Source organism: Aspergillus pseudonomiae, assembly GCF_009193645.1.
Source record: "Aspergillus pseudonomiae strain CBS 119388 unplaced genomic scaffold BDV37scaffold_1, whole genome shotgun sequence".
NCBI lineage: Eukaryota > Fungi > Ascomycota > Eurotiomycetes > Eurotiales > Aspergillaceae > Aspergillus > Aspergillus pseudonomiae.
Window position 1 is genome coordinate 252,728 of NW_022475993.1, and position 10,974 is coordinate 263,701.

The 10,974-nt window shown below is 48.5% G+C and overlaps 4 protein-coding genes across 4 annotated transcripts; 2 read left to right on the forward strand and 2 right to left on the reverse strand.

Annotated features, from left to right (window-relative positions):
* Positions 1-220: 220 nt before the first annotated feature.
* BDV37DRAFT_277488 (P-loop containing nucleoside triphosphate hydrolase protein) lies at positions 221-3,423 on the forward strand (the record flags this gene model as incomplete). Its single annotated transcript, XM_032085781.1, has 3 exons — positions 221-269; positions 318-1,522; positions 1,588-3,423. The coding sequence occupies 3 exons, from the start codon at positions 221-223 to the stop codon at positions 3,421-3,423; spliced, it is 3,090 nt and encodes a 1,029-aa protein (XP_031947156.1).
* A 396-nt stretch (positions 3,424-3,819) lies between these two features.
* Positions 3,820-7,029, forward strand: BDV37DRAFT_929 (putative ubiquitin-protein ligase (Asi3)). The gene is made up of 2 exons (XM_032091457.1): positions 3,820-4,407; positions 4,464-7,029. Exons 1-2 carry the CDS (start codon positions 4,000-4,002, stop codon positions 6,897-6,899), a joined length of 2,844 nt encoding a protein of 947 aa, XP_031947157.1. The 5' UTR covers positions 3,820-3,999; the 3' UTR covers positions 6,900-7,029.
* A 349-nt stretch (positions 7,030-7,378) lies between these two features.
* BDV37DRAFT_277490 (CFEM domain-containing protein) lies at positions 7,379-8,131 on the reverse strand (the record flags this gene model as incomplete). The annotated part of the gene is made up of 3 exons (XM_032085782.1): positions 7,379-7,791; positions 7,854-7,992; positions 8,051-8,131. The coding sequence occupies 3 exons, from the start codon at positions 8,129-8,131 to the stop codon at positions 7,379-7,381; spliced, it is 633 nt and encodes a 210-aa protein (XP_031947158.1).
* A 1,191-nt stretch (positions 8,132-9,322) lies between these two features.
* Positions 9,323-10,494, reverse strand: BDV37DRAFT_235184 (putative DNA polymerase delta subunit 4). Its single transcript, XM_032080459.1, has 3 exons — positions 10,016-10,494; positions 9,873-9,940; positions 9,323-9,787 (listed from the first exon to the last, which is right to left on the reverse strand). Exons 1-3 carry the CDS (start codon positions 10,377-10,379, stop codon positions 9,644-9,646), a joined length of 576 nt encoding a protein of 191 aa, XP_031947159.1. The 5' UTR covers positions 10,380-10,494; the 3' UTR covers positions 9,323-9,643.
* Between the last annotated feature and the right edge of the window lie 480 nt (positions 10,495-10,974).

Below are 10,974 nucleotides of genomic sequence, written 5' to 3' on the forward strand. Positions count from 1 at the left end.
CCCTATGAATTAAATTTTAACTGTCACAACATTCCGAAAGTATTCTAAATCTCTACACCTCTCACTCCTGATTCCATACTCCTACCATATCCAAAGCCTCAGACTGCAACGCCCCCGGCTTTAGTTTATCACTGTCTTCCCATGGCTACTTGATCACTTCCCCATTACTGTGACCGATACACTGACACCGATTTGGTTTACTGGTTTTCGAAATTGCACCATGACGTCTGACACGGATTCCGATCTTGACCTTGGTCATACCGAACATGGTAAGAAAAAGCACGTTCCTAACCTTTCCATATGCTAACGAAAAGTAGAGGAAAATGACGGAGTCCACAAAAAGTTCACACCAGGAAGAGGAAAGAATGCGCTCCAAAAGATCCTCAAGCTTGAAACTCATAGTGAATGGCTTGAGTGGCTAAGGAGTTCATTAGTTGCCCCCTGGTGGAAAGAGCTATACAGCGACTGTCTATCCAAGCCAAAGTCAGGAAAGCCCGTCAGAGTCCGGCGAAAAGTGGTTTTAGAGAAGCTGGCTCGGGGGGAGGCAAACGGACAAACGAGATATAGCGCGCGATTTCCTGAGAAAGACGAATGGGACCTTGCTGATCATCTAGCACGCTTTGTGTGTATGGTTAAGACCGAGAATCACAGGTCTAATCAGGGCGTTTTCTTCAGGAAAAACCTTCCCGAGTCATTCATGGAAGCCATCGTCTGGGCTCTTCTGAGCTACTTGAGAAGCACTAATGGAAACTCTGTAATAGGCAAGCGCCCGCGTTATCAGAAGTCCGAAGAAGACCCATTATTTTGCGTGGATCTAGACGCAGACGAGCAGGAATCGGATCACTTAAGCACCGAAGAGCCTGAGCTGATAGATCTAACGATAGACAAGTGGCGCGAGGAGATGTTTCATCCAAGAGAGCGGATTATCTTGACCAGATCTTCCCCATGTTACAATCCGCAGGAAAAGTACTGGCAGTTCCAACATATATCCGAAGCCCTACAGAGAGTTGAGACGTCGTCTGTGGATGAACAGATTGAAAATCTAGGACAGCTATCAATCAACCTAAACACCGCTTGGGAACCTACTCTGGACCATTCTGTTGATGGCTTATATCCGTCAGTGAACAGCCAGACTGATCATTTTGACCCAATGAAAATTGAAAAGACGGCAGACCTAGAAGCAAGTATGGCTGCAGAGATTGACACGAGTGACTTTGAGTCCTCCATGTTGATCATTCCAACGGAAGAATCATTGGAACAATTTGAAAAGCATCGAAAGATGCTAGACAACCCTGAATATCAGATAGACAATCACAAAGAGGCCTGTCAGATTCTCAAAATCGCAAATCCTAGGGTACCACGAATGAGATCTATGAACCGATCAGCTGTTCTAAAGTTCTGGCAACCGGTTGCCATAGCCCGTTTGCTTGATATTCGTGCAAACACTATGGTTCGGGGTGCTATCCTTGGCGATTCTGTGGGGTTAGGAAAGACGTGGGAGGCCATTGCCTTAATGCTGAAGGTCTGCACTGCCTCCAACATGTTCACCCAATAAGCTAACCAACGAATAACTAACCGTGCTTATAGATATGGGAAGATTATAATCAATCTGTTAAAAGGGCAGTGAGTGAAGGAAAGGAACTCCCGCCAAGTAAACCATTCCTCGTCGTCTTGCCTCCGTCACTCATCATGCAATGGTGTGCAGAGATCACTCGGGTTACAGACAAGCTGCGAGTTGTATTGTATTATGGCAACAAGACATCTAAAGAGGGCATGCAGCCACTGAAGACTATACTGCATAAGGAACATGAGCTGTTTGATGGTTCACCAGTCAATGGTCGGACAGTGGTTATTACTTCTTATCAAACACTGAGCAACCGCCATGGGCCCGCCGCGGTCAAGATATGGTGTAGAAAAACAGGTCGGGATTATAAGAAGGATATACCAGCTTCCCTACCGGATTTTCCGCATCTCCTTGAAGGGTGCTTTTCCGATGTGATTATTGATGAGGCCCATACACTTCGAAATTCGGATACCTCACAGTCCCAGGTGGTCTACTGGTTGAAGGCGAGCTTCTATCTACTATTGACTGCCACTCCTATTTACAACTCTCGTGAAGACATGCGTGGATATATTCCACTACTATTTCATCCACCTTCCCAAGCGGACAAGGATATATTAAAGAAGTTAGGGAGGGATGTATTCAAACTCCCTCCTGAAAACCCTGCGAGGTATATTTGCTGCACGGGGGAGGCAGTGGAAGAGTACATTCTGGACAGAAAAGTGCCGCCAATGGCGGCAGGCGAGCGCTTACGTGTGGTCTTTGGACTGACCATGATTAGAAGAGCCTTAACATCTCGTTTGCAGTCATTCGGTTCAAGGATGATAGGGAGTGACATACCACCAACGCATCGCAGAGTCTGCACCGTGGTGTTCAGCCGAGAGGAACAAGAGATGTATACTAGAGCTTCTGCTCCTCATTTCGATGGGCTTTTCATGAAGGATCCGGACGATCCGACCAAAGTGGTTTGGAACATGGCTAAACTCCGCAACCTTTGTCTTTTAACCTCATGGTTAGGTTTCGAATATCTCAAGCATACGCTCTACGCAACCAAGATACCCAATGCCTGCGGGAAGTTGGAAGAAGGGACTTTAGGGACTGTCTTCGCACGAACCATATTGAGGAAAATGAATTCTCAATACCCAAAGTCTATCTACCAGAGCATCGAATCGATAGTCGAAACGCGGAGAACCTGGGTTCTCGAGTATCTCCTCAAGGGGTCGCCCAAAATGAGGGCTATGCTTCCCGTCTTGCGTGATCAGGTAATTGTTCATGGCGAAAAAGCAATTGTTTGGACCCAGTTTCCTGCTGAGCAGATCTATGTTGCAGCCATTCTCAAAGAGGCCAATATTGATGCGGAGGTTTTCCATGCTGGACTGACTCGTGATGAGAGGATGAATCTCGTCGAGCGGTTTACACAGAAACGCGATGAATGCATGGTATTGATTTGTACGTATAATGTCAATGCTGCTGGCATTAATCTACAAAATCTCTGCCGCAACGTTCATCTCCTCTCAGTGGGCTTGTCCAAGTCAATTATTAACCAGGCTATTGGACGAGTAAGTCGACTCGGCCAGGAGCGTATGACGTTCGTCTATGAATATCGACTTGAGTCCTCCTTTGACCAAGAACTTGTTTCGCGCAGTGAACGGAAAGCCCTTCCCGGTTTAATTGCAGACCTCGGTGAGGGTTTCATTTTCCCTTCAATTTCGAAAGGTGGAAAGGGTCTACTCAACAGTTGGGTAGTACGAGATGGAGAGTTGTATCAACTTGCATCTGGCGAGTCTGTGAGAAAGGGAGACATCACGGATAGTATGTTTATTCTCCAAAAGTTAATGAGGTCTATGGAAGACACCATTTAATTTCTTGATTTTCTCTTTTTCTTTTTTCGGTCGTTTATGATGATATTGGCAATCGGGAAAGCTAGCAACACTCCACGAAAAAGGGTCAAACAGCTATTTTGTTAACTGATCAGATGGTAGCTTTGAAAATGACAAGAATAGACTTTTAGAGATACTACCTCGTTGATTAAATGCCATTTGAGTATTTTTGCGTAATTTAATGAAACCCTTCTCCTCGAGAGAGATACTATTACTGACAATTAGATATCGTACTCCGTCGTCTTGGCGTTGGTCAGCTACAGCGAGGCACGTGCGGAACCAGCGGATTCTCCCAGATTGGATTAGCGCCGGACTTAGGGAGTTGACAACAACTAAAGGGAACTGCGACCTATCTTCAATACTCTCGCTGACATCTAGGCTCATGTTCTAGGACATGATGCACTCAGGATCTCCGTCACTCTAATACCACTATTCACTCGGGTAACCTCATCTTACCGCGAACGGCTGATCTCGCTGCGAATGTCTTGTACTTGAAGTCTGAACACTTCGGATCCAGCCCAGCAGGCCGGCAAGTGCCGTCCAACCAAGCAGCCAGCCATGTCTGTCTTGCAAGGGACAGTGAACGCACCTGTGACTACATCCGCTGCGCAATCTCTAAATACAACGATCCCGGCTCCCGCTACCTCTGCACTATCCTCGTCCGCGCGCGAACTGCTCGCCGCCCCGTTCCGCCGTTTCTCCGCCCTCTCGTCTCATGTCAACCGGCTAGTGGGGTTATCGAGTATGACAACATATTTGGGGGCCTCAGAAGTTGCAGGACCAGCAAGGGGTGCAGTGATAGAAGCGACACAGACAGCAGCGGATGCTGCCAGAGAAGGCATCGTTGAAGCCGCCGCGCAGGCCGACTCGGGTTACCATCTCACCGACATCTTCCAGGCTGTTATCAAGTTCAGTGGTTTCTTTTCCTACTTGACTAGTCGATGGTCTTTGGCTTGCTTCACCGTGGTAAAGTTCTACCTGCCAGATAGTTCCCATGATGTTCTTGTCCTAATAGATCAAAGGCCCTTGTTTTAAATAGGATCACCATATATGCGTCTACCCGGCGACATCTGCATCTTGATTGGAGCCGGCGACTAGCTTTACGAATTATACCGATCCTTCTCTTTATATCCCAGATCCACTCGCTACTCCGCGCAATCCGTTGCCAGACGTCGACCAATTACTCGCTCATTCGGTACGGCACTCCCGGGAAACGTTTGTTGTTTGATCATGCTGGTGGTGGAGGGTTTCTATACTCGCTCGGCTCCACGCTTTTGCCATGGGAGACGGATGAGCAGTCTTGCAGTGCAATGAACATGGCCCGGCCCGCTAGCTCCTCGGATATCTCCTATGGATCGTTTGTGCTTCTCTGGCCGGTGTTCATCCGGCTGTGCCTCAGTCACTTCGTAGAAACACTTTCGTGCGCGCTACAGGGAAGACCAGTGGTCACGGAGGCGGGTATGTCTATTTTCGAGCACTCTCTTGCATTTGCCGAGGCGGAGTCTACAATCAGCCAAACTCTTGGGCTAGGACTGTTTGGTCTTCCCAAACAAAGTGCTAGCAAAGATGACTTGGGAGAAAGTGCCCAATCCACCCTTCATCTACTGAGTAGAGCTCAAGTTCTCGAGCGGATGAATGTGACCCCAGAGTTACTTCTGATCGCTTTGATATCATGTTGCAATAGCCTCACCTCGAACGTCCTAGATGTGTTTGGTAAACAGAGCCGGTACCGATTATTCAATACGGCATTCTGGGGCCTTTGCTTCATGTCTACCATGGCGTGGGGCTTGCTGAAAGGCTCGTCTGTGGGAAGTGAGAACGTGGTCCTGAAATTTCCCACAGTTTGTATCGTGGGATTCGTACCACATCTGCTAATCCTATCGGGCATTATCACATGTGCTGTGATCTATATGCTTGCTCTCCTCGTCACAGCTTTTTCCCTTCCTGCCGATACTCCTCAGCCATTATCGCTTCGAGAGAGATTCGCTTTGGCACATGAGAATATGCAAGGTGCTACCCAGTTTCACAATATTCGATTTAATAGACACGAAGACTTCTATACCACTCTGTTGAGAATTGGATACACCGCCCTGACTGCAGCCAGCGAGGCGGTGTTTCTGAACGAAGGTAAAGGAGTTGTTGCTCGGAGTATGACATGGCTAGAAGAAGATAGGTTGGCGGAGATCGAATCATCACGAGAAAAGCGATCTTTACGGGACCCTGTCAGCCATACGAGCGATGTTCCTTTTGGCGGTGGTGAATCTGTGGACTTTGATCTACCAGAAGCGCCTTCCGATTGGGAAAGCGGATATGGCCGGGAGAAGAAGATCGAGAAACCCAAGAACGGATCCAGATCCCTTCGAACTCAGACAGATCCAGGTGGTGTTGGGGCTTTCCGAGGCATGGTCCGGTGCTACCACGGCTTTGCTTTCTTTCGTGGAATTTCCTATCTCCTCCTTAGATGGACTGCTTTTGGCTTGGACAAGCTGTTGAGCAAGGTGGGAATTAGTGCCCGGCCACAATGGCTGAAAACAATAGTAAGACCACGTAAGAGTCGACCTCAGGGGCAGAAGGCCAAAGAAGCGGCGTCCCTCGATTTCTGGATCTTGACAGATACTGGCGAGTTGGTGCTACCCGCGGACTACGAATTCGACGTAGAAACAGAAATGAGGAAGCGGGAACTATCAGGCGCAACGCTTTGGGAACAGTCAGATGAGCAGCGACTTGATGACAAGCTTTATGGCTGGTGGAAGGCTGGGGGCTCATGGGGTGACCGGGACTTGAGCTCAGACTACTCACCTCCCGAAAACGACAATGACGACACGACCAGTGTCGTCTCCATGTCCACGACCGCAGACTCTGAGTGGGAGGACGAATCGGACGGTCGTCGTACACCCACCCACGATAATCCTTTCCCTTCGGGCTTCTCCCGCGAAAGCACTACCGTACAAGAATCAATGATGGATATTGGCTCTTTCGCGCGCTTGCTCGATCCGCGTGATCAGGAAAGCAGACAGGAGGCACGCATCCTAGCTGCCCATCTCGCTGCCGGTCAAGAAGGTCGGATACTGACTCGACGTCGCTTTCAACAACAGATGGAGCATGAAAGGGCACAGGTATTATTGTCATCTCGAATGTCGCGGGAAATAAGACCCGAGAAACGAAAGCCTACCATGGAAGAGGAGAGTGAGATACTTGAGAAACTTATCCTCTCCCGACGCTCAAGCACATCCGTCCGTGCTGACGAGCAGTCATGGGAATCTGGTGCTTCGGGATTGGGGCCAAGCGGGCCACCATGTGTTATCTGTCAGACAAACCCACGTTCAGTCATTACATGGCCATGCCGATGTCTCTGCGTCTGCGAAGAGTGTAGGGTGAGCCTCGCAATGAACAATTTTGGGAGCTGTGTGACTTGCCGCCAGGACGTTGGAGGATTCGTGCGACTATGGGTACCATAGACTTCTTTTTTTCCAATTCAATTCTATTACTCTTTTAATGTTCTTCTACGACGGCGTTATCCTGATGGACATACCAATACATACATATTACTACATCATCACTTCTCTTCGTTCTGATTTCCGTTTCCATGTAAAATATGCTATCTTCACATACTTCATTATACTTAAAGACTACAAAAGGAATAGTACTACCGCATATCATCCAACGTGGTTTAAGATTAACCAACCCTATTTCCGTATCAACAAAGGTAGGTAGAAAGTAAGCCAGCCAGCGAGCAACAAAAGACAAACAATCCCCGCAATAAAGTACCAAAAGCCCAGACAGAAGGTAAAAAACTAAGCAAGACAATGATTAAAAGTATATTATTACAAACCCCAAGCCTAAGCCATCATACTCTCATTCAATCCTTGCAGGGACGACAATCATCGGGAGACACATCCCTTCCTCTGATGGGTAACATCGACCCCAACTAAAGGAATCAAAGGTGGTAATACGCAGCCACGGCAGCAATAGCCATACCAGCAAAGCTCCCCGTGACTTGCGCTGCCCCGTTCGTCTTGAGAGGCGGGGTAGCTGAGCCGGTCGTAGCTGAACCCGAAGGCGAAGCACCACCTGCACCACCACCACCGCCAGCACCACCAGTGCGAGTGGATGCTCCCGGGGACGAGGAGGCATGGGAAGAGCTAGCGGCCGAAGACGAGGGCTTGGGGCTGGAGGATACGGTGGGGATGGTCATGGAGCCTGTGGGCGATGCCCCTGTGCCGGTGCCGGTGCTTGTTGTCGTTGCGGTTGTGGTGGTGGTTGCTTGGGGGGTACTTGAGGGTCCTGGGTTGGGGACACTGATGGGATGGCCAGCTGAGGAGCATGCGGAAACGACGACCCTAGAGACAGCTTTTCAAAAAAGAGTTATTCTGTTAGTTCCCGGACTTGATAGAAGGTAGTGGAAGACGTACACGATTGCTCGGCGAGAGGGCAGGCTTGTGCGACGCATGGAGTGACTTTCGGGACGAGCTCGGGTTTCTGGCAGTGGCAGGCGAAATCGGTTATGGATGGGCATCCATCGCCTTGCAGAGCGGTGATGAGACACGACACCTGTAGGATTGGTTAGTGGTGCTGGGTGGTTGTGATGGGGGGGCATGGTGGACTTTACTGCGCAAGGTGGAATGTTGGGGAGGTTCTGGGCGACGGCCAGATTGGCCAACAGAACGATCAAGTAGTGAACGAGCTGCATTGTGGCGACGTAGAGGTTTCTGTCAAGAGGAAAGAAGGGATGTTGGAGCGATATCAAAACGAGTGTCGAGATTTTAACGAGCGGTGACGGAGACAGAGAGTTACATGGCTCGGGAGAAATGGACGTCTTTTTATAAGCCATGAGGGGGAACGTTTCACCAGATTCAGGGAATTGCATCACATGCTTATTAGCTTTAAGATTAGAGCTTGTTCCATTACAAGCTTCTCTGGTCAGGACGGTGCGATTCTTCTGGTTGGGAGATGTCTATCCAATCGTTCCTGGACTGTCACGCCATGTGACATGCAACATGAACCCTACATGAGTTCATTCTCTGGTACATCTGGGGAGTAAGACCTTATTGCTGTTGGCGGTGCCCCCAATACGTACTCCGTACACCCTGAGAGTGATCAAGGTGCGGAGCAGGGGCGTAAGCAATGCTAATGATGATGCCCCTTTGGCCTATTGACTTCACTATTGCAGAAGGCATACGTAGGCTCGGACCAGGGTGTTCTGCACTTATACGCTGGATTTCCACTTGGATGAGGGGCTATACAGGTCTCTGGCTCGGGTATTGGTGAAGTCCGTGCAAACAATTTCGATATTTTGCTAATCGAAAGACAACAAGACTCTAAAGTTTTCAATATCAGAGACCTGAAGTAGGACAATTCCCATGGACAGTAGACGCATTAGGGCTAGAGACGTAACCAAGCACGTATTGGTTTGCAGTAGCCACTCAATCTGACTGGACCACATATTTAGCACTCTGGCCGGTAGATGTAATCTTACTCTTCCTGCCATTCATTTGCTATAAGGGCAAAGGTAAGACATGGCGGAGCCATCGAGGCATGGGTCAACGTGTCACAAGTGACGAATCAAAACAACCTATACCAAGAACACAAAGTCCAGTGAGACGGCTTCGGGACTTTGCTGATAGGTTTCCACCCACCCGAAAAGTAAGACATCTACTAGGATCTTGTGCAATGGGACGTGGCCGAGAACAAAGCGAGTGTAACCTAGGCGAGTCACTGTCTGTTTGCGTGTGGCTGTCTCTAAAGGGGTTCTTTGTGGTAGAGGAATTTGTCTTTGTCTCCCCCTTGGTGGAATCTTGGGAACTCACCAATGGGAAATCCAGAATCCCTAGCCCATTTACATAGTTGGATAGGAATTTCTACGCTATCAAGGTATAGATGCGCAATGTCAGAGAAAGTGAAAGACCAAATCCGTTGTAACTTGGGTCACACCTATACTGTGAACACCTAAGTTACCGCAATCGAGGGTATGTATATACAATGTTTTCCCAACGCCCTGCTCCGAATAATAAACCCAATGCCATATAGCTTCGACACTCATCTGTGGGAGGCCGGGAATACCGCATCTAAGCATGGATAGCCCAGAAGCTTCCATCCTCTCTCCGCCTAGTTTTCTGATGTTTCGTTCTTTGCCTTCGTATCTCCATCCTGCACGCCAATTCCCAAGCGCCTGATAAGGCTATTTGTACAGTGGAATGGTGGCTCAGGACAGAAGCTCGTCGACGTATGCCCTCTGTTTCACATCATCTTTGTGTTTGAGTAGTACGGTCAAGACCTCAATTGGGGGGTTAAGATTTAAAGAATTCGCACGTCTCCATCGCTTCAACCGAGCAATTCCAATGCAAGGCTAGATATCAGTCAGCTAGATGTTCTCCTTGGGCACCAGAAAATGCTGGACACATTGGAACTTATGATGCACGAAGCAAACATACCCCAAATTGACTGGATAGATCGAAATGTCGAAGAATCTTTTCATGTAGTGTGAGGTCTTGCTGGTGAACTGTCGCGCATACTGTTAGCGTTTTGGCCCTGCAATGTGTAGCTGTTATCGGGGATGAACAGGGGGAACACTAACACCGAGGTCCCCTTATCTTTTCTTCCTCTTTCCTCCAGTATTGCTGTAGGTCCTTCTCGGTAATATTGATCGCCTTTTTATCTTCTTTCGACAAGGGCTGTTCAACTTCCTCCTGGGCTTGTTGCCTCACAGCAAGCTCCGCCACATGCGGCTGCGAAGGCTCAGTGGGTGTGACCGACACTTGTTCAGGCTCTGGAGTTTTCTCGGCAATAGAGGCGATAAGCGGTTCAAGGTCTTTGGTCTTCTGCGTTTGCGTCGGTGTCACCGATGGCTTGGTAACCCTGGACTTAGATCCGAATGAGAGGGTAGCCTGGTTCGAGCGGGTGCCCGCAGCCTGGCCGCCGCGACGACGAGTGGGAGGCATTTTTGCGATATCTTTGCGATTAAGAATGGATACGTTGAAGAAAGATAGTCGGGACCAACAACGTGCTAAGATGCAGGGTGGAGAGAACGGTCTGATCTGGGGTCAAACCGGTATTGTGTAGTTCGACGATAGTGGGGACATCGATGTCATAAAGTTTGGCTTGGTTGTTGCACATGGCAACCGAAACCCTTAATCTACATTTACATCAGGGACGGCCGTTGGGCGAGAGCAACCAATAGATTTCATGAATAACAATATAATAAATAGTATTGCTCTTCCTCTTCTACAAGATATACTCAGAAGCATCCAGTTCTCTTTCTTTTATTTTTACGTTGCTCGCTTTTATTTTTCTTTTTCTGCCCTCTAGGTTATACATAGCTGCGGCAGTTCCCAGCAGCACTAGTTATTTTGTCTTGTCCGAATGCGGCTACTCGGAAAGAGTCACAGCTCTATCTGATTATTTCGAGCAAAAAAAATAAAGATACTAGTGACAGGTATCAATTGAATCAGTACTGGGAGCCCTAGATAGGCTATCTAATATCGTCAAATATTGAGTGGTAGCCTTGACAACGTGCCCGGCAGACTCCGGCTTTGA